At 39.1% G+C, this 27,330-nt stretch overlaps 9 protein-coding genes across 11 annotated transcripts; 5 read left to right on the top strand and 4 right to left on the bottom strand.

Annotated features, from left to right (window-relative positions):
• The first annotated feature begins 94 nt into the window (after positions 1-94).
• On the top strand, positions 95-2,754 carry LOC17886108 (aspartyl protease family protein 1). The gene is made up of 10 exons (XM_006292463.2): positions 95-486; positions 587-725; positions 819-1,048; positions 1,207-1,428; positions 1,499-1,634; positions 1,860-1,939; positions 2,025-2,121; positions 2,202-2,268; positions 2,352-2,423; positions 2,512-2,754. Exons 1-10 carry the CDS (start codon positions 191-193, stop codon positions 2,682-2,684), a joined length of 1,512 nt encoding a protein of 503 aa, XP_006292525.2. The 5' UTR covers positions 95-190; the 3' UTR covers positions 2,685-2,754.
• An 895-nt stretch (positions 2,755-3,649) lies between these two features.
• On the top strand, positions 3,650-6,833 carry LOC17885189 (aspartyl protease family protein 1). The gene is made up of 10 exons (XM_006292770.2): positions 3,650-4,156; positions 4,291-4,432; positions 4,521-4,753; positions 4,984-5,214; positions 5,329-5,464; positions 5,628-5,701; positions 5,900-5,999; positions 6,096-6,162; positions 6,245-6,316; positions 6,401-6,833. Exons 1-10 carry the CDS (start codon positions 3,858-3,860, stop codon positions 6,631-6,633), a joined length of 1,587 nt encoding a protein of 528 aa, XP_006292832.1. The 5' UTR covers positions 3,650-3,857; the 3' UTR covers positions 6,634-6,833.
• A 680-nt stretch (positions 6,834-7,513) lies between these two features.
• Positions 7,514-10,966, top strand: LOC17885038 (aspartyl protease family protein 1). Of its 3 annotated transcripts, none has more exons than XM_023783508.1 (10): positions 7,514-8,283; positions 8,446-8,587; positions 8,671-8,903; positions 9,150-9,380; positions 9,502-9,637; positions 9,831-9,907; positions 10,074-10,191; positions 10,293-10,356; positions 10,440-10,511; positions 10,594-10,966. In XM_023783508.1, exons 1-10 carry the CDS (start codon positions 7,985-7,987, stop codon positions 10,809-10,811), a joined length of 1,590 nt encoding a protein of 529 aa, XP_023639276.1. In that variant the 5' UTR covers positions 7,514-7,984; the 3' UTR covers positions 10,812-10,966. The 3 variants fall into 3 exon arrangements, with proteins under 3 accessions (XP_023639276.1, XP_023639275.1, XP_006290915.1); XM_023783507.1 differs by having other exon boundaries at positions 7,515-8,283; positions 9,514-9,637; positions 9,831-9,904; positions 10,114-10,201; positions 10,296-10,356; XM_006290853.2 differs by having other exon boundaries at positions 7,516-8,283; positions 9,831-9,904; positions 10,114-10,201; positions 10,296-10,356.
• Positions 10,967-11,059: 93 nt separating this feature from the next.
• On the bottom strand, positions 11,060-11,798 carry LOC17885008 (E3 ubiquitin-protein ligase RNF165). The gene has a single exon (XM_006290330.2). It carries the CDS (start codon positions 11,738-11,740, stop codon positions 11,477-11,479), a length of 264 nt encoding a protein of 87 aa, XP_006290392.1. The 5' UTR covers positions 11,741-11,798; the 3' UTR covers positions 11,060-11,476.
• Positions 11,799-12,312: 514 nt separating this feature from the next.
• LOC111830489 (pentatricopeptide repeat-containing protein At3g51320) lies at positions 12,313-14,454 on the top strand. Its single transcript, XM_023782567.1, has one exon. The coding sequence runs from the start codon at positions 12,535-12,537 to the stop codon at positions 14,116-14,118; it is 1,584 nt and encodes a 527-aa protein (XP_023638335.1). The 5' UTR covers positions 12,313-12,534; the 3' UTR covers positions 14,119-14,454.
• A 127-nt stretch (positions 14,455-14,581) lies between these two features.
• Positions 14,582-19,434, top strand: LOC17887527 (vacuolar protein sorting-associated protein 35C). The gene is made up of 21 exons (XM_023783539.1): positions 14,582-14,731; positions 14,850-14,946; positions 15,045-15,168; positions 15,258-15,443; positions 15,532-15,619; positions 15,758-15,814; positions 15,923-16,012; positions 16,108-16,230; positions 16,357-16,491; positions 16,730-16,846; positions 16,966-17,205; positions 17,287-17,352; positions 17,474-17,563; positions 17,643-17,732; positions 17,897-17,986; positions 18,128-18,196; positions 18,283-18,363; positions 18,442-18,549; positions 18,625-18,728; positions 18,851-18,970; positions 19,051-19,434. Exons 1-21 carry the CDS (start codon positions 14,648-14,650, stop codon positions 19,256-19,258), a joined length of 2,367 nt encoding a protein of 788 aa, XP_023639307.1. The 5' UTR covers positions 14,582-14,647; the 3' UTR covers positions 19,259-19,434.
• Positions 19,435-19,524: 90 nt separating this feature from the next.
• LOC17885444 (rac-like GTP-binding protein ARAC11) lies at positions 19,525-21,114 on the bottom strand. The gene is made up of 6 exons (XM_006293231.2): positions 20,635-21,114; positions 20,435-20,522; positions 20,225-20,334; positions 20,076-20,139; positions 19,859-19,989; positions 19,525-19,774 (listed from the first exon to the last, which is right to left on the bottom strand). The coding sequence occupies exons 1-6, from the start codon at positions 20,731-20,733 to the stop codon at positions 19,673-19,675; spliced, it is 594 nt and encodes a 197-aa protein (XP_006293293.1). The 5' UTR covers positions 20,734-21,114; the 3' UTR covers positions 19,525-19,672.
• Positions 21,115-21,559: 445 nt separating this feature from the next.
• On the bottom strand, positions 21,560-24,568 carry LOC17887370 (nitrate regulatory gene2 protein). The gene is made up of 4 exons (XM_006290671.2): positions 23,489-24,568; positions 23,212-23,399; positions 22,607-22,830; positions 21,560-22,502 (listed from the first exon to the last, which is right to left on the bottom strand). Exons 1-4 carry the CDS (start codon positions 24,222-24,224, stop codon positions 21,728-21,730), a joined length of 1,923 nt encoding a protein of 640 aa, XP_006290733.1. The 5' UTR covers positions 24,225-24,568; the 3' UTR covers positions 21,560-21,727.
• A 628-nt stretch (positions 24,569-25,196) lies between these two features.
• Positions 25,197-27,128, bottom strand: LOC17885621 (protein POLLENLESS 3-LIKE 2). Its single transcript, XM_006290285.2, has 4 exons — positions 26,903-27,128; positions 26,573-26,785; positions 26,278-26,433; positions 25,197-26,184 (listed from the first exon to the last, which is right to left on the bottom strand). The coding sequence occupies exons 1-4, from the start codon at positions 27,050-27,052 to the stop codon at positions 25,414-25,416; spliced, it is 1,290 nt and encodes a 429-aa protein (XP_006290347.1). The 5' UTR covers positions 27,053-27,128; the 3' UTR covers positions 25,197-25,413.
• Positions 27,129-27,330: the final 202 nt, after the last annotated feature.

Below are 27,330 nucleotides of genomic sequence, written 5' to 3'. Positions count from 1 at the left end.
CCGTTGACAAAGACAAAACGTTGACCTTAGCTTTTCTCTGATCGTTTACCCACAAAATCAAAAACCTTATGCAAACGAAGAAAGTTTCGTGTAGTAAAAGAAACTCATCTAGCAAGAATCTCAATACATCTCTTCATAAGTTTTCTTTCAACTTTTTAGATTCATATTTCATACATAAAGAGACCGGAGAATGGGTTGGAGTATTCCGAAGTTGAGATGGATGTTACAGTTTGGATTCTTCTTCGCAGTTATGAGTTTGGGATGGGCTTCTTCTGTCTCAGGATCATCATTAATCTCCTTCGATATTCATCATAGATTCTCAGAGCAAGTCAAGACCGTTCTAGGTGGCCATGGCTTGCCTGAAATGGGAAGCCTTGAGTTCTACAAGGCGTTGGTTCACCGCGATAGAGGTCGGCGGCTTACCTCCAACAACAATCAGACAACTATTTCTTTTGCTCAAGGCAACTCCACCCAGGAAATGAATTTGTATGAAAATTCTCAAATCCTCCTCTGTTTTTTTTTTTTTCAATTTAGTACATAGACTTTTTGATTTATGTTTTTTTTTTTTTTAATTCTTAATGATCAGTTTACATTATGCGAATGTGACGGTAGGGACACCGCCTCAATGGTTCTTGGTGGCCTTAGACACCGGAAGTGATTTGTTCTGGTTACCTTGCAATTGCAATTCTACTTGCATACGGACCATGGAGACTGACCAAGGCAAGGTAAATTATTATTATCTTGGATTGCTATTCATATTGTGACATTAAAACTCGATCATCTTTTTAAGATATACATGTCAACATATGTATACATAGAGGATAAGGCTTAACATATACGACCCAAAAATATCAACATCAAGCTCAAAGATTACGTGCAATAGTACACTCTGTACATCAAGAAACAGATGCCTTTCTCCTCTCAGCGATTGTCCTTATAGAATTCGATATCTCTCTCCCGGAAGCAGAAGCACAGGCGTGTTGGTTGAGGATGTGATCCACATGAGCACTGAAGATGGACAAGCTAAAGATGCTCGGATCACATTCGGGTTTGTAACTTAGTTTGAAACCATTTTTTACGAATTATGAACGTTCATTACTAACTTAGTTCATTGTCTCTTTTATATGTTACTCTAGAATTTTTCTTACTTCTAGATGTGACATTTCTAACACTAAACTAACAAACAAAATATGTAAATGGTGGCAGATGTAGCGAGTCCCAACTAGGGTTGTTCCAAAAAGTGGCTGTAAATGGTATCATGGGACTTGCAATAGACGACCTGGCTGTTCCAAACATGTTGGTTAAAGCTGGAGTGACCTCAGATTCTTTCTCAATGTGTTTTGGTCCCAAAGGGAAAGGAACAATCAGTTTTGGAGACAAAGGCAGCTCAGACCAGCTTGAGACTCCATTGAGTGGCACCCTCTCTCCGTAAACTCTCTTTTACACTTTTTTCTTTAATTCTTTCCAATTAAGTATTTTAATATGAACTGAAACACAGGCCGTTTTACGATGTGAGCATCACCAAATTCAAGGTAGGAAGTGTGACGGTGGGATCAGGATTCAGCGCGATATTTGACTCTGGGACCGCGGTTACATGGCTGCTGGAGCCTTACTACACTTCTCTAACCACAAACGTACATACCTAACTGTATTGAATTCTCTTCAGATTCATGCATAGATTGTCTTGTGTTTTTTTGCGTATATATATAGTACTCCAAGTGAACCTACAACCTCGAGGAGTGTAAATGCAAATGCAAACCTCGTAAATTGTATCTAAAACAACAGAGACATTAGTCCACTACCTATACCGTACTAGTTGGTATACACCGACCAGTTATTAATGTGTTGTGTTTTTGCAGTATCATCTCTCTGTACCAGACAAACGACTTCCGGCAAATGTGGAAAGCCCCTTTGAGTTCTGCTACATTATTACATCAACGTACGTTAGCTATCATTAGCTACACATATGACTCAAGAAGAGAACTTTTAAGGAATATTTGATGCATGTGTATTACTGTTTGCAGTACGGATGAAGATAAGCTTCCTTCAATTAGCTTTGAGATGAAAGGAGGAGCTGCTTATGATGTTTTCAGCCCCATACTTGTCTTCGACACCTCCAATGTACACATCTTATCTTAATCTTATCAAATATCATTATGATGACTATAAATACATGAATCTCCGATGCATCGAATTTACAGGGTAATTTTCAAGTCTATTGCTTGGCCGTCTTGAAGCAAGTTAATGCAGACTTCAACATCATCGGACGTTCGTTTCTTTTACCCAGTCAAAAACATCTTCTTGCACATTTTAACCAATTCCTAACCTCAGCAAATTTTTCTCTATGTTAGAAAACTTCATGACCAACTACAGAATCGTCCATGATCGTGAGAGAATGATCTTGGGATGGAAAGAATCTAATTGTATGTCCTAACTAGTTTTTAACTAAACTCTTCTCCAAAAATAAAAAATTGCTATTAATAACTACAAATTGCTTATGGACATATTCAGGTAATGATGCTAATGGTTTCACGGGACCAACGGCTTCAGGGAAACCGCCATTGTTGCCGCCAACACCAACGCCAACGCTGTCTCCAAGAACTGTTAACCCTTCCAGCCGTTTGAACCCTTTAGCTGCTTCTTCACTCTTCATCATTTGCTTCATTTCTTTTGTATGTTTTTGATAGTGAGTAAATTACATTTACTGTCGTTTCTACCTTCCAAAAGTTACACATATTCCCAAGAAATCTTCAACTCACATATTCTCTTTCACCCTAGTGGGTATAGCACTCAATTGGTCGACCAGTCTGCGGGCATATTCTGATGTCCAATCCAAATCGTTAAGGGCAAATTATAATCAATAAAATAATAAGACCAATTTTATCCGCGCACGAAGCTGAACAAGACCATACAGAAGATAAGCATGTTGAAATTATTAAAAATATAGGTTTTAGAATTTGGAGCAAAATTAGACTTAGTTTCTCAAGTCTTTCTTCTTAGTCTCTCGGCCAATTTTTTATGGATTCTCCATAGAAGCAAAGTTAATTCCCTAGTGGGTATAGTGGGACATTTATAATTACAATTACAGGGAGCATGAGATCATACATTCCTCTCCCAAGTTTTAATATCCAAAGTCTAATATGGAATTGTTGAAACTTAGTAATGAGTAGACAAAATAAAATAACGGGACAACATGAACTAGATAAGTTTATATACGACTGCATGGCTCATAATGCTAATGCTCTCCAGCATGATAACAAAATTTTGTAATAAGCCAACAACCTTTTTCTAATCTAAATTAGGTATTTAAATATGATATAATGCAGCATATGATTAAAAATGTCAACTATGACTTTATTATTAGCCAATAACTAAGAAATTATATTTGATGACAACAAAAAAAAGCTAATTGTTTGTTGGATAAAAGATAATATAATAGAGGAGTAAAATGAAACAAAAAGATGGGCTGAGGGACTTTTCTGCAAATATAAAGAGTTGACTAAGAGACTTTATAAAAGCGGCTAATTTCAAAAAGTCGTCTCCCTCCTGATAATTTCAAAGAGAACTCTGCCCTCGTCAACCTTCTCCTTAAGGGAAAGAAGACGAAGATACAAAATAATGGCTACTACTCCGATTAAACTACTATTATACCTCGATGTATCACATTCAGCTTCTCTCACCATGTCTGGTACAACAATGCGAACGAGTCAAGCCTTTGACCTTTTCACTTTCCTCAATTTCTTTAATCTTTTACAAATACCGGATTCGTCGTGGACAATGTCGTTATCTGAGAAATCAGACGGATTTTTATTCCAGAAGTGTTTTATTTCTATCGGGAAAGCTCTGATATTGAAGTCATGGACGTTGCGCGCCAAGTGTTTGTGTTATTGTCTGTGTTAGTGGTGTGTTGGGGTTTAGATAGATGTGAGGCTTCTGGGAAGTTCGGCTTTGAAGTCCACCACATGTTCTCTGATGCGGTCAAACAAAGTCTTGGTCTTGATGATATAGTCCCGGAAACGGGAAGTTTGGACTACTTCAAAGTTTTGGCACATCGTGATCGTTTGATCAGAGGTCGAGGTCTTGCCTCCAACAATGATGAAACCCCGATCACTTTCGACGGGGGGAACCTCACGGTTTCAATCAAGCTTCTGGGAGCGTAAGGCATCTTCTCATCGTGACTCACAACGATTCGTTTTCTTGTTTCATCGGTGATAGTAATGCAATATGTATGAATGTATGTTTTGATTCCATTTATTGTTGAATTTGACTTGTATAGTAATGTGTTTTCAGCCTGTATTACGCCAATATCTCTGTGGGTACACCACCTTCTTCGTTCCTGGTGGCTCTGGACACAGGCAGCGATTTGTTTTGGTTGCCTTGCAATTGCGGTACCACTTGCATCCGCGACTTGGAAGACGTTGGAGTTCCACAGGTTCCTTTCCCCTTTTGAAAGAAGATTAACGTTTTTTCTTCAAACTGCCTTGTGCTTAACGCTTGTCGTTTCATCTTCTTTGAGACAGAGTGTACCACTTAATCTATACACTCCCAACGCATCTACCACGAGTTCTAACATTCGATGCAGTGACAAGCGTTGTTTTGGATCGAGAAAGTGTTCTTCTCCTGCAAGTATTTGTCCTTATCAGGTTTCTTACTCTAATAGCACAGTTACCACGGGAACATTAGTACAGGATGTATTACATCTTGCCACGGATGATCAGGATTTAAAGCCTGTCAAAGCTAATGTAACACTTGGGTAAGTAATTGACTCTTATCCTCTGTCAAATCTTAACAAAAGACCTTCATGGACGCTATCACACCTCTAAAATATTGAATATAGTGTGAAATCAGGATATGTAAATTGTTTAGGTCTTTTGTCTCTCTGAGCATTTTATGTATAGCTCCATCAACTGTCCTCTGTTTGAGAAATGACTTCTGAGGCAACCAAGTAAATACCAAAGAACTGAATCCGTGTTTGTGGTACAGTTGCGGTCAGAAGCAAACAGGTCTATTCCAGAGAAATATCTCAGTGAATGGTGTTCTTGGGCTTGGTATTAAAGAGTACTCTGTTCCGAGCCTTCTGGCAAAAGCCAATATCACCGCAAACTCCTTCTCAATGTGTTTCGGGCGTGTCATCGGCATTGTCGGGAGAATCAGTTTTGGAGACAAAGGCTACACAGACCAGGAGGAGACTCCATTCATTTCTGTTGCACCAAGGTACAAAGTCAAAACAGTGCCTATAGTGTTTTAATTTGATGTAGTATCTATACTGATTCAGTTTCTACCTCCCATTGTTTCCTTTTGACATTTTTGATCCAAAATGAAAACTAGTACGGCATATGGTGTGAATGTGACGGGGATATCAGTAGGGGGAGATCCTGTTGACGTTAACCTGTTTGCAAAATTCGACACTGGCTCATCATTTACACACTTGCTGGAGCCAGCATATGGGGAACTTACCAAAGCTGTATGTGTAACCTTTTCTTTCTCCGAGAAAAAGTTGTGCTGTTAAATCATTAAATATATCAATAACTTTTGTAGTGGATATTATAGTTTTCTTAGAAGAAAAGCCGGTCCTCCAAGCTTGTGTTTGTTACATCACCATGACGTTAGTTCTTTTACTTTTGCAGTTTGACGATCTTGTCGACGACAGGCGACGCCCAGTTGATCCCAAGGTTCCATTTGAGTTCTGTTACGACTTGAGGTCAATGCCCGCACTCTTATGCGATGCGTAGTGATTAGATGTATTTGCCCATTGTAATAGAATGTGTCGGACTTTCAACGCAAGCTGGAACTTCTAAAATGTATTAGCCTCTTAGGAATTTAAAGCAGCTAAGTAACTTGGAAGATGGACTAATATGTACCACATTTGAATACTGATGCTCTTCATCTTCATATGCAGCCCAAACACCACAACCATAAAATTCCCCTTAGTAGAGATGTCCTTTAAAAGAGGAGCCAAAATCATTCTCAATAATCCCTTTTTCACGGCACGGACTAAGGTAAGACACGGTGTTTCAATTTTTTGTCTTTTTGATGTACATGTACTAGTGTATATATTCACATTTTGGCTTTTGGATATGCACAATGAGTAACAGGACGGTAATTTAATGTACTGCTTGGGTGTTCTGAAGAGCGTAAATCTCAAAATTAATGTCATCGGACGTAAGTACCTCAGCAGACAACACTGATGCACAAATTCTGTATACATCATGCATATAATAATGAGAATATTCGTGGATCGCAGAGAACTTTTTGGCTGGCTACCGCATTGTATTTGATCGGGAGAGGATGATTTTGGGTTGGAAGCCGTCTCTATGTGAGTGAACAAATCAGGAAGTGACTGTATACATCCTTGGAATAGAAATGTAATTGATAGTGACGTGTTTTATGTTATGTGCAGGTTTTGAAGATGAAAGCTTGGAATCTACGACTCCTCCACCACCAGAGATCGAAGCTCCAGCACCAAGTGTATCCGCTCCAGCACCTAGTCCTCCTCCTCCTGTTGTATCTGCTACACCACCTGCAATTGACCCTCGTAACTCCACAGGAGGCCCTAACACAGGCGGCGCAGCCAGCCTCATCCCTCTCACATCTCAACTCCTACTTCTCGTACCTCTTTTGGCCTTCCTCTGAATCACAGAAGCCATTTGTTTTGTGTTGGTTTGACCATTACATGTCCATGTAGTAATAATTTTCGTTTGATGTGCAAAACAATATTCATTGGTTTGAGAGTGGTAAATCTTATCTCCCTGTTACAAATGTCTGGTTTTTGTTACACTAATGTTTTGGCTATATATCAAAGTGCGCGGAACCGTTGCGATGCATTTGTCAAACATGTTTAGTCTCGTTAGGAAAATTCGTTTTTATGATTCGTAAACGAATATTTTTGTAAACTAACCTTTCCTCCAAGTGGGACATTTATAAATACTACATACTGTAACTTAATTTATATGGGAGCATGATGAGAGCATGCAGCACGAAGACAAAAAATAAAATGATAGACGAACATGAATTTGACAAAGCTATATATGCCTACAACATTTGTGCTTAATAATTTATAATCCTTATTGTCTGCTAATACTCTCAAAAGAGCTTATCTGTTTCTCAAATTACTGTATAAAAATTCGAATTTGACAAACTTACTATAATCCAATAACCTATTTATTATAGTTAGGTATGTTATTATTGATACTCTAATGCAGCATGATGAAAAGGGCTATGAACAATAAATTTTTGTCTAGTATGAACGAATGATTAAGAAGTTATTTCACCAAATAGAAAATTAAAAGAAATATGAGGATTGAAGTGCAAAATAAGAAGAAGATAAAAGGGCCTTTTCCATAAAGTTAGAGAGTTGACTAAAAACAAAGACTTGAAACGACTAATCTCAGAAATTGTCTCCCTCAATATATAGTTTCCTCTTCTTTATAGTTTCCAAAATTAAATAAGAGTCGAAAACCCTATAATCTGTTTTTTTTTTTTTTCTCTCTTTCGAAAATTATGGAGAGATACAGGAGTTAAAGTGAAAGATACGAAGATTAGTGTGGCTTTTCTGCAATAAGATAGAGTTGATTAATAAGAAGAGACTTTAATTATTATATAAACGGCCAATTACAGAAGTCGTCTCCCTCCCTCCCTCCGGATAAGAGACTCTGCCTTTGTCAACCTTGAGTTTTCAGGGAAGAAGACGAAGATACAAGATAATGGCTACTACTCCTATTAAACTCCTATTAAGATACAAGATAATGGAGAATCAATCATTCTTCTTGATGACAAAAAAAATAAAAATAAAAAAAATCAATCATTCTTCTCTCAACTTGTCTGAAACGATGCGAACGATTCAAGTTTTTGACCTTTTCATTTCTTCAATGTGCTTACTTATACTGGTTTTGCCCCGGCAAGTTTCGTTTTCTGAGAAGGTAAAAGGAGTTTTAGCTCAGGGAGTGTTTTTGTTTAATCGTGAAGAACATCCGAGAATTAAGTCATGGTCGTTGCACGCCAAGTGTTTGTGTTATTGTCTGTGTTGGTGGCGTGTTGGGGACTGCAGAGATGTGAGAGTGCTGGCAAGTTCAGCTTCGAAGTTCACCACATTTTCTCTGATGCTGTCAAGCAGAATCTTGGGTTTGGCGATCTAGCTCCGGAAAAAGGAAGTTTGGAGTATTTCAAGGTTTTGGCCCACCGTGATCGCTTCATCAGAGGTCGAGGTCTTGTCTCCAACAACGAAGAACCCCCTCTCACTTCCATGGAGAGAAACCTCACAGTTGCAGTTGATTTTATGGGATTGTAATTTCCCTTCTCCTCTTGGTTCACAATGATTCGTTTTCTTCTTTAATGCAAACATAATTTGTGGTATTGGTGGTATAGGAAAGCGTTATGGTATGAATGTGTAATGCTCTGACTCCATTGCCTGTTGAATATTTTTTTTGTGTATCCATATGGTTTCAGCCTGCATTACGCCAATGTCTCTGTGGGAACACCAGCTACTTGGTTCTTGGTGGCTCTGGACACAGGCAGCGATTTGTTTTGGGTGCCTTGCAATTGCGGTACTACTTGCATCCGTGACTTGCAAGATGCTGGGTTTCGAAAGGTACCTTTCCTTTCTCGAAGCAGTTAAGCATTTTCTTCAGACTATTGTTCCGTAACTCATTTTGTTTCTCTTCTTTGACACAGAGTCTACCACTCAATCTATACAGTCCCAATGCATCTTCTACAAGTTCAAGCATTAGATGCAGTGACAAGCGTTGTCTTGGATCACAAGGATGTTCTTCTCCTACAAGTATTTGCCCTTATCAGATTCCCTACTCTAGCACCACCGTCACTACAGGGACATTGTTACAGGATGTATTGCATCTGGTCACAGAGGATGAGGATTTAAAGCCCGTCAATGCTAATGTCACGCTTGGGTAAGTAATTGATTCTTTACCTTTGTCTTTTTTAAACAAAACCATCATGGGAGCTGTTGCACTTGTTAATGCCATGAAAAATAAGCAACCAATTGAATGAAGTTAGATTCCGGACATGTAAAAATTATTATGTCTTTTGCCTCTCTTAGAACTCATGTACGGCTCCATCAGTTTTCCTCTGTTTGAGAAATGAACTATGAGACAACCAAGGAGATGTCAACAAACTGAACCGTGTTTCTTGTGCAGTTGCGGTCAGAATCAGACAGGTGTGTTCCAGAGAAATATTGCTGTGAATGGTGTTCTCGGGCTTGGTATGAAAGATTATTCTGTTCCGAGCCTTCTAGCAAAAGCTAACATCACTGCAAACTCCTTCTCAATGTGTTTCGGTCGTGTCATTGGCATTGTCGGAAGAATCAGTTTTGGAGATAAAGGCTACACAGACCAGGAGGAGACTCCTTTAATTTCTGTTGAAACAAGGTAAGAAGTCAATTCCAGATTAACAGCAAAGTTTTCTAATTCGTTGCACTTTCTACATCAATTCTGTTTCTACTCCCACTGTTTTCTTTTTCACATTTTTTATGTCTAAAATGAAAACTAGTATGGCGTATAGTGTGAATGTGACGGGAGTATCAGTGGGGGGAGATCCTGTTGATGTTAGTCTGTTTGCACTGTTCGACACTGGCTCATCATTTACTCTCTTACTGGAGCCAGCATATGGTGTTTTTACCAAAGCTGTAAGTGCGCTGATTAGACTAACTATATATTCTAATGCTGCCTGACCAAATTCATGTTAAAAAACCAGATATGTGTAAACTTTTCTTCCTCGGGGAATATATTGTTGTGTTATTTTTCTTTCTCAGAAGAAAGCCCTTTCCCCCAAGATTGTGTTTGTTACATCATATGACGTTCATTCTTTTACTTTTTCAGTTTGACGATCTTATGGATGAAAAGCGACGCCCTGTTGATCCTGAGTTTCCATTTGAGTTCTGTTACGACTTGAGGTCATGTTTGCGCTCTTTTTAATGTAGTTATATATGCTTTGCTCAATTTGGTAGCACATTCTTTTAACGCACACCAGAACACCTAACAAGTAAGAAAGATAGGATTAGGAAACATTATATTTAGAAGAATAAAATGAACTTTGAGGAGTAGGTAAATTAGCTAAGTTACTAGTATACTAAATTCTGATGCTCGTCCTCTTCACATGCAGTCCAAACGTTACAACACCCGTACAGATGACTTTCGTTGGAGGATCCAAGATGACTCTCAAGAATCCGTTTTTTGTAGCACCATCTAAGGTATGACTTGGTGTTTAATTTTTCTTTATATACTGTCTTAATGTTTCTATTTACATTTTGTTTTTATTTCTTTGGTTTTGAACACGAGTAACAGGAGGGTACTACCATGTACTGCTTGGGTATTCTGAAGAGCATAAATCTCAATATCATCGGACGTAAGTATCTCAATAACCAATGTTGATGCACAACTTTATATATATATAATAATTATATATAATGGAGTATGGGTTGAATGCAGAAAACTTGATGTCGGGCCACCGTATTGTATTTGACCGCGAGCGGATGATTTTGGGTTGGAAGCAGTCTAATTGTAAGTGATCAAGTCAGGACAGGAAGTGACTATCTATCTAGGAACAAAGCATTGGTAATGATGTGTTTTGTGTTTATGGTAGGTTTTGAAGATGAAAGCTTAGCATCTCAGTCTCCTCCACCACCAGAGGTCGAAGCTCCTTCGCCACTACCTCATCCTCTTCCTCCTGCTGCTTCTGCTACACCGCCTCCGATCGACCCTCGCAACTCCACAAGAAACTCTGGCTCAGGCGGTGCAGCCACTCTTATCCCTCTTGCTGCTCAACTCCTACTTCTTGTACCTTTTTTTGCCTTCCTCTGAATCACAGAAGCCATTTGTTTTTTGCTGGTTTGACTATTTTATACATGTTCCATTCATATTTCATAATAATAAGCAAAAACACATATATTAAATGGTTTGAGACTTGTAATTTTATCTCCGGTATGTTTTTATTAATAAAAAAAAAATGGTTTGGATATGCGGTGTACACAATGGGGTTGTGTTACACAACCAGCATCGTTTTGTCTTATCTAAGAAAGCCTGGGAAGCTAAAGAATTAATGTGTGTTCTATGTGTTGCAGGATGAATTTATAAGGTATACAAGCTAATGTATACATGGTGTCATAACATGATCACATAGATACAAAGCATTTCCAGCACTTGTCCTGTTGGAGCAGGGGATAACCAGAGGATCTCCAGAACAAGAGAGAGTAGAAATCTGGAATATAGAGAGCGGCAATGAGGCTATCAGCTTCCCTTACTAAAATGTGATGTGTTTCACATTGCTTTTTATTTTGTGTGGCGGTTGTAATTAAGAAGAGGTAATTGGCATCAACAATTTATTTACAAGTCTTTCCCATTTTTGTTCTGAGAATCAAACATCTTAGACGGTTCACCCTTGAAAGAAAAAACTAGTACTACAAGAGAGTTTGTAGAATTACAAGGAGAAAGGTGTTTGATCCCAAGAAGAGATAAACATGAAGAAATCAGAAATGGAAAGAAGAAAACCAGAGGAGAAGTTCATCGGTGAGGAGGATGGTAGCGGGTGAAAAGCGGCAAAGAGGACAGCAAATCTTGCGGCTGACACTGAACCATGTATCAACGCAGAGGCTATGGAACTCATGGGAACAAGGTAGAGACTTGACATCTTTTTCCTCCATTCTCATCAGACACACACTGCAGCATTCTTCCTCTCCTCCTCCCTGCACTCTTGGGTACAGCAAGGCCAACCACTTTTCTAGAACCTTCATCTTCTTCTATTGTTCCTCTGCAATTTGGTCTGGTGCTATCAATTTAACAGAGTGAAGAGGCGTGTGTGTTGGATAGACAAACAAAAAAAGAAGGGGTTGGTCACTGTTGCGTGATTTGCAAGGCCCTTTCTCATATATGGATTACAATGTACGTTAAACACACCTCTCTTTATGTTCACACACCAACACCAGATCCTTACTTCTCACCCTCTTTTTCTCTCTACGTATCACCTTCTCTTCCTCCTGTTTTGTTTTCCTTTATTCATGCACATCACATTGTACAATTCTATTAGAACGATACATATATTGATGATTTTAAACAGAAACATCAAGAAGATTCTCTATAGATGTATTCTTAATTTTGGTTTTAAAAATTAGTTTTGCTTGTATTGGGTAAATGTCTGTATCCCAATAAAAAAACTTGATTTGAAACGCCATTTAAACTAAAATTAGGTCGTGACACAATGAGGTGCCTTATCCAATTTTAAAAATCTGTAATATCTTCTTTTAAAACAAATTTGCATATATGCACCTGAATTTTGTTTTTCTTATGCCAAACTCTATTTTAAATAAACAAGTCCTCTCGAACCAAGTTTGACTTGACCCCGGAACTCTCCGTCCGTCTCAGAAGGTTCTCTCTTAAGGTTTGCACTAAACGATTCTTCTCCTTCGCCGCACACACCTTCTCCTCCGTCTGTAATCCTTCGAGACCTTTGACATAGCTATGATCGTGGGTTAATGGCGATTTCTGAATCCAACCCTGACTCAAATCTAAGGATCCAAGCTGGAGATGAATGGCAAAAGCTTCTTCTATTCGCCAATTCGTCACATCCAGATTCATCCCCCGCGTTCCGGGTCTGCTTAAAGGTTTCAAACTTGTTGAAGACTCTAGTACTATCTTACACCTCTTCCAAGTCCACGCGAGGCTTATCACCTCTGGTAACTTCTGGGATTCCTCTTGGGCTATCAGATTGTTGAAATGTTCTTCGCGTTTTGGCGATTCCAGCTACACCGTTTCGATATTCCGCAGCATTGGGAAGCTTTACTGCGCAAATCCCGTCTTTAAGGCGTATTTGGTCTCTTCTACTCCGAAACAAGCGTTGGGGTTTTACTTCGATATACTGAGATTTGGTTTTGTTCCTGATTCTTACACCTTCGTTTCACTGATTAGCTGTGTCGAGAAGACTTCTTGCATTCATTCTGGCAAAATGTGTCACGGGCAAGCCATTAAGCATGGATGCGATCAAATTTTGCCTGTTCAGAACTCGTTAATTCATATGTATACTTGTTGTGGTGCTTTGGATCTTGCGAAGAAGCTGTTTGTTGAAATTCCTAAGAGATGTGTTGTGTCCTGGAATTCTGTAATCTCTGGGGCTGTGAGAAATGGTGATCTTCTGTATGCGCACAAGTTGTTTGATCAAATGCCTGAGAAGAACATGATTTCTTGGAATATCATGATTAGTGCTTATTTGGGTGCCAACAATCCCGGAGTTTCCATTAGTTTGTTCCGTGAGATGGTTAATTCAGGGTTGCAAGGAAATGAGAGTACCTTGGTTTTGTTGTTGAATGCTTGTGGTAGATCAGCTAGACTTAAGGAAGGTAGGTCGGTTCATGCTTCATTGATAAGGATCTTGCTGAATTCCAGTGTAGTTATTGATACGGCTCTGATTGACATGTATGGAAAGTGCAAGGAAGTAGATTTAGCACGTAGGTTATTCGATAGTGTATCTCGTAGGAACAAAATTACGTGGAATGTGATGATATTGGCACATTGTCTCCACGGGAATCCTGAAGATGGACTTGAATTATTTGAAGCCATGATCAATGGTATGCTCATACCTGATGAAGTAACATTTGTTGGTGTTCTCTGTGGTTGTGCTAGAGCTGGGCTTGTGTCTCAAGGAAAAAGTTACTACACCCTGATGGTTGATGAGTTCGAGATCAAACCAAACTTTGGACACCAATGGTGCATGGCTAATCTTTACTCCAGTGCTGGATTCCCTGAAGAAGCGGAAGAAACTCTGAAGATTCTGCCAGAGGAAGATATGACACCAGAATCTGCAAAATGGGCTAACTTGCTCAGCTCATTGCGTTTCACAGGAAATCCGTCTCTAGGGGAGAGCATTGCCAAGTCCCTCATAGAGACGGATCCTCTAAACTACAAGTATTACCATTTGCTGATGAACATCTACAGTGTTACTGGACGGTGGGAGGATGTTGATAGAGTGAGGGAGGTAGTGAAGGAAAGGAAGATAGAACGAATACCTGGGTGTGGTCTTATGGATTTGAAGGAGATAGTCCATGGACTAAGAATAGGATGCCAAGAGGCAGAAAATGTGATCACCGAGACTAGTTTAGAAAAATCAGTGATTTACTGACACAATAAGCTAGCCCCCTAGTTAAAGCATACGGGATTGCACCTTTGCCAGATCCTCCACAGGCTATATGAAGTCGTAAATTGAAAGCTGTCTTGGCAATGAGCATGAGTTGATCTGTTAAGAGTAGTAAAATTCTGATTTAGAATAGAAAGAGGAGAAAGTTATGGTTTCTCAGATTGTATCTGATCCTGTTTCATTTTGGTGTCTTTTTTTTGGGGTCAGATTTGCCAATTCTTAGATTTGAGAAAGATTTTTTTTTTTGTAACAAATCAATGTGAAGGCAAAAAGAGTGATCTGAATCATGTGATCTATTTAAGAAACAACTATATCCTCGTCTATAATTTGCCAAAATTGATGTTATTTGTCAGCATGTACTTTAAACAAGTGTTGAAAACAATTGGTAAAGTTGCTTATGAACAAAAATTTAAATGCGGAGACTCTCTTATACGCTAAGACCTCTCTAAAACTGGTGGGTCAAAATTGAGACTTTTCTCTTCTCTGCAGAGTTAAGTAAGCAGTGAGAAACAAAATGATCGCCGACGACGATGAGAAGTGGCTTGCCGCCGCCATCGCCGCCGTTAAACAAAATGCTTTCTATATGCAGCGCGCTATCGTATCTCTCCTCTTCTCTCCTCTCTTCTTCATCAATCAATTTCCCATCGGGATCTTCCTTGGCATTGGAACCCCAAATTCTGGATTGTTTTCTAACGAATTTGCAATTACTATGGCAGGACTCCAACAATCTCAAAGACGCTCTCAAGTTTTCTGCTCAGATGCTCAGCGAGCTTCGCACTTCCAAGCTTTCTCCTCATAAATACTATGAACTCTGTGAGTCGTTCCCTTACCTTCTTCGCATTTTTGGAATTCCTATCAGCTCTTGTGTATGAATTTCATTTTATTTCCTTACTGCGATCTGATTTGTTCAGATATGCGAGTTTTTAATGAACTGGGGACATTGGAGATATTCTTCAAGGAAGAGACAGGACGTGGTTGCTCCATCGCAGAGCTCTACGAGTTAGTGCAGCACGCCGGTAACATTTTGCCTAGATTGTAAGTGCAGATTAATAATATACATTGTCTGATGCACTCTCTGATTTTGAACTTTATAGATGCATACATACTCATCAACTGAATTTCAGGTATCTTCTCTGTACCATAGGATCTGTATATATCAAATCCAAGGACGTTACTACTACGGATATACTTAAGGATCTTGTTGAAATGTGCCGAGCTGTTCAGCATCCTTTACGTGGTCTTTTCTTGAGAAGTTACCTTGCTCAAGTTACTAGGGATAAGTTACCCTGCATTGGTTCAGAATTGGAGGGGTAAGGTCGCACAACTTAACCTTCGAAGATAATTTTTTTAAATTAGGAATTACTTGTAAAGGGGCAAGTGTTTTGCTGTTCCCTCCAGAGATGGTGATGCACACATGGATGCTTTAGAGTTTGTGCTTCAAAATTTTACCGAGATGAACAAATTGTGGGTTCGAATGCAACATCAGGTTGGTTGGAATAGTATGAAATATTGTTGAATATGGTTGCATGTCGTGAGAGTCCAATGTCTGATCATGCTATTTGCTACTCTTGTGTGAAATTTTCCCTACTGAATTCAACCTGATTTAAGACTTTCTGGTATCCAGGGACCTAGTCGGGAGAAGGAGAAACGGGAGAAAGAAAGGAATGAACTACGTGATCTTGTAATAGCATTAACTTGTAGCTGATTCTTCTCATCTAGAAATTTTGCGAGCATTTGTTCTTATTATTTTCTGAAAGGGACCTTTTATCTTTCTTTGTTGCCTGTTTAGGTTGGGAAGAACCTTCATGTATTGAGTCAGTTGGAAGGTGTTGACCTTGGAATCTACAGAGATACTGTTCTTCCTAGAATACTGGAGCAGGTCAGTTTTTTTTTCCTTCCTTTAGATAGTTTCAGCATCCAAGCTTTCATCTACATGATGTGGTAAATGATTTATGTATCGCTATGTTTTAAAAGGTTGTCAACTGTAAGGATGAACTTGCACAGTGCTACCTAATGGATTGCATTATTCAAGTCTTTCCTGATGATTTCCACCTTCAAACTCTCGATGTATTATTGGGTGCTTGCCCACAACTTCAGGTACTTTTTTATGTAACCGACCACTTCTTCATATGCAGTTTAAAAAGAAAAGATAAGACTGTTAGTAAACCTCATCCCATCTGAACATGTTTCCCCTATTTTCCTTTTTGTCATTTTGTTTTTCAGCCGTCTGTTGATATCAAGACAGTCCTTTCGGGTCTAATGGAAAGGCTTTCAAACTATGCTGCATCAAGTGTGGAAGCATTGCCTAATTTTCTGCAAGTAGAAGCCTTTTCAAAGTTCAATTATGCCATTGGGAAGGTAAATTATGCATCTTATTATGAAGTCAAAAAGGACAACTAAAATTGACACTTGAATTTTATTCCTTGGGTAGCTAGTATTGGAAACAGCTGAAAAATCTAGCTTAATCCCCATAATGTTGTGATATTATGTGTAATTTTTGTTCCCTACTTTCCTCTGATTGTATCACATTGATAAGTTATTCACAATTGTGTTTATAGACAGTTGATTGAGTCTACAATCTTATATTATGATTCAGGTTGTAGAAGCACAGGTGGACTTGCCGGCCGCAGGATCTGTAACATTGTATTTGTTTCTTCTGAAATTTACTCTCCATGTCTATTCCGATCGTCTGGACTATGTGGACCAAGTTCTGGTATAATGACTTCTGGCATGTTTTGTGTTAATTTTATTCATGTGGAGTATTTTATTTAATGCTTAAAGCAGTTCTGATTGTTGCTAATACGCATTGTTCTCTCTCTTTTTTTTCTTTAGGGATCTTGTGTTACCCAACTATCTGCCACAGGAAAGCTTTGTGATGACAAGGCAGCAAAGCAGATTGTCGCATTTCTTAGCGCTCCGTTGGAAAAGTATAATAATGTTGTAACTATCTTGAAGCTTACCAACTATCCTCAAGTAATGGAATACCTTGACCATGAGACAAACAAAGCAATGGCAATCATTATAGTTCAGAGTGTTTTGAAAAACAATACTCACATTACTACTGCTGATGAGGTGTTTGTTTCCTTCCTCGATTTTGTTTCTTCTTTTAGCATTCTCTGTTGATGTGGAGTTTCGTTTTATTGTTTTTTACAGGTCGATGCATTATTTGAACTGGCAAAGGGTCTCATCAAGGATTTTGACGGAAAAATTGATAACGAGGTGCTAGAATCCTTGTTTGTCAATTCTTATTGCATTTGTATTTACAGTATTCTAGTCACCCGAAAGAGTTATTTTTTTAGATAACTTACTAATTCAAACGAGAATCTATGTTGATCTCTAGATTGATGAAGAAGATTTCCAGGAAGAGCAGAACCTTGTTGCACGGCTTGTTCACAAGCTCTACAATGATGATCCAGAAGAAATGTCTAAGGTGTGTTATATAATTAAAAGAAGCGTTACTATCAATGTGGCCTGTCTGTGCGATTCTTAATTCATTTACCCAACTACAGATTATCTTCACAGTAAGGAAGCACATCCTGACTGGAGGACCTAAACGTTTGCCTTTGACTATACCACCCCTTGTCTTTTCCGCTCTCAAGGTTTGTATATTTGTTACTGATCACTTCTGCACTCCATCTCCAAATTGGAAATTTAAGTTCATTAAAATTTGGAATGATTGTGTCGTTTCCAGTTCTGTTATGGATTTAATAGACATTATGTTTGAATTTGGAACTCTGCACATTGTGTTGGTAAACATGTGCAGTTAATTCGGCGACTGCGAGGTGGAGATGAAAACCCATTTGGAGATGATGCATCAGCAACACCAAAGAAAATTCTACAGCTTTTAAGTGAGGCAAGTGTACATACATCTTGACTGTTATAAAGTCGTGAGGACAGTGCCTTGCTGACAGCACCGGCTTTGTCCCGGTGAAACATAGTATTTCTTTTTGTCAGAATAATAATGCCAGTCGATTTGAATCTCAAATTTTTACAGACCGTGGAAGCTCTATCTGATGTTTCCGCACCTGATGTGGCATTGCGCCTGTACTTGCAGTGTGCTCAGGTATATAATCGTTTGGTGTATCCACTATCAAGACCAACAATAGATATAATGCATGAGCTGAAAAATTATTTTTACTAAATCCTCAGGCAGCAAATGACTGTGAGTTAGAAACAGTCACTTATGAGTTCTTCACAAAGGCATATCTTCTGTATGAAGAAGAAATTTCAGTAAGTGAATTTTTTAAAAGGCTACATGCAACATTCTGCAAGGAAGACCTTGACGTTGCTTAATTTTGGGTGTTTTAGGATTCAAAGGCACAAGTAACAGCACTGCATTTAATAATAGGGACACTCCAGCGGATGCGTGTATTTAATGTTGAGAACAGAGATACTCTGACTCACAAGGCGACAGGGGTATATTTTCTGATAAACCAGTTGAGTACGTGATTACTACATGGATACTAACAAGGCTAAATTATGTTGTTGTAGTACTCTGCAAGACTCCTTAGGAAGCCAGATCAATGTAGAGCTATTTATGAATGTGCGCATCTCTTCTGGGCTGACGAGGGTGAGAACCTGAAAGATGGAGAGAGGTATGTACATATGAATGATACTCTAAAATTCTATATCTCAATGTAAACATTGGGAGCTGTAGGAAATTAAGAAGGGAAAAATTGAGGCATACTGAGAGTAAGTTGTTTTGTTGGGAGAACAGGGTTGTGCTTTGCCTGAAAAGAGCACAAAGAATTGCAGATGCTGTTCAAAAAATGGCCAACGCATCCCGTGGTACCAGTAGCACTGGGTCGGTGGCTCTATATGTTGAACTTCTGAATAAGTAAGTTACTCGTTTCAGTTGCACCTGTATAATATAACTATGCTGCCACTTTCGCATAATGGTTTTACGAGTGAGTGCAGGTATCTCTACTTCTTGGAGAAAGGAAACTCAGAAGTAACAGGTGATACAATCCAGAGCTTAGCTGAATTGGTCAGAAGCGAGACGAAGAAGGTTGAGTCAGGCGCAGAGTCGTTCATAAATAGCACTCTACGTTACATCGAGTTTCAGAGACAGCAAGATGGCATGAGTGAGAAATACGAAAAAATCAAAATGGAATGGTTTGAATGAATTTCTTCCTTGCATTCTTTTAGGCACGTCATCAAATAATCATGGCTTCTCTCCTTGTTGCAGAAGCATGAAATGTAATCTTGAGAAATAAAACTTGTACAACACTTTTTTTTTCCCAGCTACACTCACTCTTTAGCCTCTATCAATATACATGGATGCAAAGTTTTAAACATTAACGTACAAGATGTGATCAGTTAAAGCTATGCAGGGACTGAAACGGATTCAAAACATGCGGTGTGAATTGTAGAAGCAAAACAAGAAAACGATGATTTAGACAAACCCCATTAACATTAATAACAACATAAAGACCAATCAGACTTGGGTGTCTGTTCCATTAGCACATTGATTCATTCATTGTTAGAACATAGAAGATTAATATACCGAAACCAAATACATAAAAACAGAGATTTCCAATCATAGAATGGAGCATGCCTTCTGAGCTTTGCTCTTCTTCTTCTTCTGCTTTGGCGGTTGCAACACCACTCGGATAGCTGCGTCAAACACCGCCTTCACATTCTGCACCCTCAAATGATCAACATTAGCATTAAACAGTTGACATAAGAAATGTGTCCCAATCCAAGAGTAGACTAATCAATATACCTCTTGAGTTTTGGAACTGCATTCGATGTAAGTAGGTGCTCCTATTTGCTTCCTCAGCTCCTCTCCCTGAGCAGTAGTAATCGGGACAGCGCCAGGATGGTCGATAAAGAACTGTTTATCATCTCGAAGATCTGGATAACAGCAACAACAAAAACTCAGTCACAACTAGAAGATTAAACAGATTCACAGATGAGGAAAAAAACAATGAAGACCTCACCAAGCTTTGTTCCAACAAGGATGATGGGGACACCAGGGGCATAATGTTTCAACTCCGGGATCCACTGCAAACACAGATGAGAGAGTTCGAGTTCACTATGTAAAGATCCCAATAATATGAAAGAAAGAGTGATTTGATGAATGTATTACCTTTTTGGAGACGTTTTCATAACTGGCTTTACTGATAAGAGAGAAAGCCAAAATGAAAACATCTGCTCCACGGTAACTCAGTGGTCTTAATCTGTTGTAATCCTCTTGCCCTGTTTTCTCATACCCAAAAATGTTACAAAATCTTCAGATCCAATACAAAAACCATTTTTCCAAAAATTCAAAACAAAATAGTAGTTATATTCGCAAAACCTGCAGTATCCCACAATCCAAGATTCACGGTGCTTCCATTAACCACAACGTTTGCACTGAAATTATCGAAAACGGTAGGCACATAATCCTGTATAATTGAAAAAAAAAAACACACAAGAAACATGAGATGGTGTTGTGCTAATGAAACAAGAAACATAAAAGCATGAGGATGAGTAAACAAAAAAAAAAAAGGACATAACCGTAGGGAAAGTATTGCTTGTGTAAGAAATCAACAAACATGTTTTTCCGACAGCTCCATCACCAACCGTCACGCACTTTACGAACCTCGAAGCACTCATTTCCCTCCTCAAAGATTAGAAATTTCAGGGAAAGATTTAGCCTTCAGATCTTTAGAGTTATACAAAGATTCTTGATATTTTTGTTAATCGACCATCTGGGCATTGCGGATTCGAAAGGAGCAGACTTTGTCCCAGAAATTGAAAACCCTATTACCCAATGAAAGATGGGGAAGCAACAAAAAAAAACAAAACAAAGAAAAGAAAGAAAAAAAGATGACAGAAACGAAAAAACAAAGAGTTAGTTAGTTAGCTTTGGCCGGGAAAAATGGCGTTGAAACGTTCCGCTGTGTTTTCTTTTGCCAAACCAAACTTTTCTCTTCTCTTTCTATTTCTGACTATTTGTGGGATTTCATCTTTTAATAGCTTTTTCAAAAAAACAAACAAGACAATAAACCAATCGATTTTGCTGTGTTTATTTATGGGAAATTAAATTAGGGACTTGTCTTCTTCTGCCGCCCGAACGAATTCTTATATCGTTTTCTTCCGTTGCGTACAAATCATGAGTGTGTTTAAGTTATCATTAAAACTTGATTTCTTCTTTAAGCAATGTCCTTAACTAACTCACTAACTAACAAACATACAATTTCCCAAAGTTAATGATAGGTTGGTAGGTCACCTCCTTATGATTTGACATGACCATTTTCATTGGGACTTTGCTGTTGTTATGTGGTCGATTTTAACAGACTTACGCTTATGTCAAAGACATCAACAGACTCAACACCCAAAAGTGACATGAGCTTGGCCTGGCTTCAGTGGAAGTGCAATGCTGCTTCACAAAGTGCCCAGAGTTGAAACTTAGTTACATCTCTATCGATCAATGTACATGGATCAGAAGTAGTTGACTTGATCAAGTTTCAATGAAGAAGTCTTTAACCAATTTCATTTTCAAAAAGAACATAAATAGCATAAAACTCAACCTAACATTTTTACCAAAAGGTTGGTTTTGGATCAAGCAAAAACAGAGAGCAATACAATTTGTTAGATTTGTCCTTCTCTAAGGAAGCAACCTCTTGACCTCCTCTTGATCCTCACCGATGCTCTTAGCTTGGTTGTAGACAGACTCAAAGGCTTGCATACACACACTTGAAAACCCAACCATTGCCTGAAACACATGAGGGAATCCCATCTGCAAGTTATTTAGAGTCATGGCTCTGGTCACGCTCACTGACTTCTCATGCTTACTTTTCTCTTCTTCTGCCTTTCCTTTTAGCATATCAACCTTTACTCTCTTCTCTATCACAGGGTTCGTTTTCCTGCTCTCAGGCACCGAGTATGGACTATACTTGCTCTCGAGGGCTCTCAGCGAAGCCGATTTCTTCTCAAAATCTTTTAACATAGCCTCTGTTCTCTTCTTCTGCTTATGCTCGTCGGCCTGTTGAGCCACGATTCCATGGACCGCAGTCAGAAAGCTCTTGATGCCTTCAGATGCTACTTTATCAGGGATCCGGTCGATAGCCAAATGCCATTCCTCACAGAAGCTGTAGATCTTTGACTCATAGCTACTCCTAACAAGTGGATTCTTGCTGAACTGGAACAAACTTAACCTGAGCCAACCCGTGAGAGATTGGATGTAGTCACGCTGAGCCTTGACTAAATTGCAGAAAGAGTGATGCCATTGTTGGATCTCGAGCTCAAGCTGAAGAGTTGATTGTCGATGAAGCTCGGATGTTGGTTCAGTGGATGGAATGGTGTTGAGGTACTTAAGCTGCTGAACAATATGGGTTTGAACCTGGTGGCTCTCGTACATACTCCTCCACATGCACATTAGCCTACAAATACATCATACAATAACCGTTGCTCGCATAGACCAAATGAAGGGAAACAATATTAAATGAAGCAAATGGTATATAACAAACTATACACAACAACTAACCCTTTAACAAGCTCGACGAGCTGAGGATAGAGCTCTGTCTCTCTGAGCTTGATGATCTCGTTAGAGGCACTCTGGATGGCTTGTGAAGACACTGAGAGCTGAGACTCTAACTTCTCAACGTCTTTCTTAGCCTTCTCAGTCTTGACATACTCAGCTCTCTTCATCTCAAGCCTCCTCACTTGCTCCACTTTCTTCTCATGCTCAATCTTTATGCTCTCTGCATTCTGCAACAACCCACATTCACAAAACAACAACCACACTCACTCAATCACTTAGACAAAATATTTGTGTCATCACACACAAGAGCCATTATCAGAATTAAGTACACACGTGGGTCTCTTACACTATCTGCTCACGCTTGGACCCACCACAAACAAGCCTTTAATGCCACATGAATCAAGCAAGATTCCAAAATAAAACATTTATCCATATTTGGATGCAAAACTAAGCAAAAGCAATTTCAAGATTCAAACTTCAGAACTGGAGAATAAAAAATGAATACAACAATTTGTCAAACTTCTTCCATAATAAACTAAACATTCAAACGAATACATCCAAAGTCTAATTGTGCAAAGATTGAAACTTTATCAATGAAATGAATATACCTTGACCTCTTGAAAAAGTTTCTTTTCCCAAGCATAGAGTCTGTCCACTGTAGAGGAATGGCTACCAACAATGCAATTTCCTCCAATGACTCCTCCTGTGGTTCTGTATTCATTCAACTTGGGAGCAAATCCCCTTGTCCAAAACGAAGTTGGATTTAAATTGCATTCGTAGTTACTGTACATTTTCCCTGGAGAGAGACACAAAACACACACAAATCAAAAATCACTCAGCCACCTGTAGTAATATGGTCAAGAAGACAAGAGCTTGACTTGTTACCTGCTTTGGTATGACCAGAAAAGGCAGTGATAGAGGTTGAGATTTCAAGTAGAGAAGAGAGTGGAGCACCAGAATCTGCAGCTTTAAGGAAATATTCATCGACTTCTTTAATAATCTCCATTAGATCTTTACCATTCCTCGACACCACAACTGCTAGCTCACTTCCCGTCGTAGTCGTTGTCATTGTATCTTTAGAGAATCCACTCACTACAGACGAAGCTTGAGGAGTAGCTGTCGTCGGAGCAGTCGTGACAGCAGCGTCAGAACCAGTTCCGGTTCCTGTTGCGGTTCTTGTTGCGGTGGTTGTCTCTTCCTCCCACTCTTCCTCGGAGGAAGAAGGAGGCGGCGGTATGAACGGATCCCAGAAGTCCCATGTAGAAGAAGGCGGAGGAGGGGGTGGCGGCGGTGGGGGAGGAGGAGGAGGGAGAGCGGATGAAGTGGTGGTTGAAGTCCATGTAGTGGTTTCGGAGCCAGGGCTAAGAGGAGGAGGGGGAGGACGCGGCGGAGGTGGTGGAGGAGGAGATGGGGATGGAGGATGGTGGTGGAGGTGAAGAGGGGTTTCTTTGGAAGAGAAGTGAACAAGGGAAGAGCCGACGGCGCGTAGAGAACGGAGATAAAGCGCGTGAGAGACAGAGAGAGTTTGTCTAGCTTTAACAAGATGTTTCAAGTACCTCTTCCTTGCTTTGCAACGAGACACAATCTCTTTGCTATCTATTCTTGACTGACAACAACCCATTTCTTTTCAAGTACTCTTGTCTGAAAATGAAAGTGAGAATGGGTTGTTCTTCTTCTTCAACCATGCATCCAGACACACAAAAATAACTACTTCTGTCCTCTCAACAAATCTCACACTCTCTTACCCAGAAACCATTTTTGCTTCTTCTTTGTAAGTGAGCTTACCTCGTTTGTGTCAAAAAGATTAACGAAGAAGAAAAAGAAAAAAAGAAAAGATCTAAACTTTGTCTTGATCTGAAACTCAAGAGTTTAACTTTAGGATTAGATAGAAGTTGAGGTTGAGAAAAGGGATTGTGAAGGGTTTTGATTTTTAGTATATTTTTGTTGGATATTGAAGAAGGCCACTTTGGCTTCCCCTGAGGAATGTGTAGTTGGAATTTGGAATTCTTTTTTCTTTTCAGTTTTAACCTTATTTACACACACTCACTCACTTTGGTCGGAGAGCCCTTTCCCCCAATTAAAATCACTTCTTTCTTTTTTTTCTTTCATCCAAAACAGTCCATTTGACTAAACTAACCTTTTACTTTTCAAATTTTCTGAAGGTTCATTAACAAATTTTACTTTTTTGCCTTTTCTGACAGTCAAAGTTTACAAAAACTTGAATTAACGCAGATACCAAAAATGCCTAACTTTCAAATAGAGAGAGATTAAGGAAAACAAAAACAAGTTTTTTTACACCGGTTCGTTCATTTAGCCGTGGTTATAAAATAAAATGATAACAGAGGGTACTTCCGGAATTATATACATTTTTCCGCCAAATTAATAAAAGAGTTTCTCTCTAAAATATACACTTTGACAAGTTGGTTTAAAGCTTTTCTACAAATTGGGAGCAGAAGCGGCCAAAATTGATATAACGGATACTAACTTAACCAGTGACCACACTAGTAGTAGTTTGAGTGAGTGGTGTGTGTCTTTATCTCTTTCCATTAGATTCTAAACATCTACAATAACAATCAATAATTGTAAAAGGCAGTGAATGAATATATATATAATAACTTCAATTTTCATTATTGGTCAATGACGACAATAATTGTAAAAAAAGAACTAAAAATAAAAAATGGCAGCAAAATTAAGCTGACAAAATTAAAAAACATTGATAAATTACCAAAGAAGAATTAAGCTCATCTCCTTTTGCTTCGGTCACTAAACTTAATAAATTATAAAAATTAGAATGATAAAAAGATATTTGGTTAGAGACTCTGATTGATACAGAGAGTGATGTCCTGGAACACCTTGAGCCTCTTCTTGTCCACTTTTGTTTCTGTCCCCAATACAGCAGCCAATATCGCATCTTCGAAGTCTTTGTTGTCTGGTAATCCACACTCTGTTGCTTTCTTCTCCATCGACAGTCTCCTTTTCGTGTTTGTCTCCACCTCGTGATCATCATTGCCACTACCACTCAATACTCCCATGTTTTGGCTCGATGATCTCGTTCTCTTCAGCTTCTCGTTGTTACTGATGATCAACTTCGAAGAGAAGAACGGTTTTGCGTCAACCCTTAATGGGTTTACTACTGCTGGTGGATTCATACTCACCTTCACGTTCTCGTCAGCGTATCCATCGTTGCTCAAATTAGGCTTCGATTTTGGTTTCACGTTCTGCTCACTGCAAGGCTGAGGTTGCCATATTGAGGAAGATCCGAAGATGGCGTCGAAGAGCCTTCTTTTTTCAACCTTATCATCACCTCCTTTTCTCATCATCTCAGATCCAAGATCATTGAGCATCTGTTGCGCTCTCTCGTAAGCTTTAAGATGAGAGTCCACTCCTCTTGGACCATCCACGACCGCTGGTTTCACACGTCGTAAAGTCTCTTTCGCCTCATCAATCCTGCCTTGCTTCATAAGGCATATACCAAGGTTGCACATTTTGTTGTTGTCCGGTGCTATTGATAGAGCTCTCCTGTATGCATCTTCTGCTTCCACAAATTTGTCTCGTTGCATCAGAGCCCATCCTAAGTTTCCCTATTTCAAACAAAATTCAATCCACTTTAGAATACCACAAAATTGGCAATTGCTGCAACGTCGTTATGCACATTTTGAATATTTGCTGCTTACCAGTAACCGAGTGGCTTCTTGCTCCACGGAGACCTGAAATTTCTTGCCTTGAGATCTCGCGGTTTTGGTTCGTTTACCATTAAAGGCGAGTCCTTTTTGTATCAAAAAGAGTTTATGTTTCAAAAGTCCAATCTGGTCATCTAATCTCCCACATCTCTGCAACAACAAATCCATTTCAATATATCTCAGCACAAAATTAAGCCAAATGCAAAATGAAAAACAAATTCTCAGTACAAAATGAAGGCCATTTGCAAAATGAAACAGAGGAAAATGGTATAATGTGTAAAGGACGAACCTTGTAGAGATCTAGTAGGATGTTGTCCAGAGATTCCTGGGCTTGATCTGAACATCTAACTCTGAGAGATTTGATCGCTTCAATGGCTTCTTCAGCGCGGTTTTGTTGCTTCATCACAATGGCCATGTCTTTTAAAGCACTGTCCACTCTATCTCCGGCATTAATGGCCTTCCAGAACAGAGGAATCGCTCTCTCTGGATCCTTCTCCACTAACTAATCCCATACACAACCGCAAAAACAAACTCATCATCATTAAAATGCAAATGAAACCCAAAACACAAATTCAGATTCCGTGGAATCCAGATCTAAACAAAAGGGTATAGTAATCACCTGAACATTCTTTGCTCTGACATAAGGACTGTCTCCTACAGGGACTTTGTGGATAGCATGAAACGATTCAGACTGAGTGCGGGAGATTCCAAGTGGCTTTGCAGGAGAGCACGGGGCTGATTTGGTCGGCCTGAATACATCTCTCATCATTTTTGGAGCAAAATGGAGAAGAAGAGGAAGAAGAAGAAGAAGACAAAAGGAATCTCGGAGGGAGTAGTAATGTAGGATCAAGGTTTAGATTTAAGCAGAAGGCTTGGGAGAGAGATCCGAATATTATAAAAGATTTAAATTTTCGACCGTTGAGGTCACTAGCCGTTGCGTTGCATTATTTTCTATTTCCGCTAATTACTGGGGGAGCGTTTATCATCTACTCCCTTGACTTTCCATGTATTTTCGGTTTAGCCCCGCCAGAACAAAATCATACAAAT

This window comes from Capsella rubella, unplaced genomic scaffold (genome assembly GCF_000375325.1).
Source record: "Capsella rubella cultivar Monte Gargano unplaced genomic scaffold, Caprub1_0 scaffold_5, whole genome shotgun sequence".
In the NCBI taxonomy this organism is placed as follows: Eukaryota; Viridiplantae; Streptophyta; class Magnoliopsida; order Brassicales; family Brassicaceae; genus Capsella; species Capsella rubella.
This window is presented reverse-complemented; position numbering and strand designations above follow the sequence as displayed.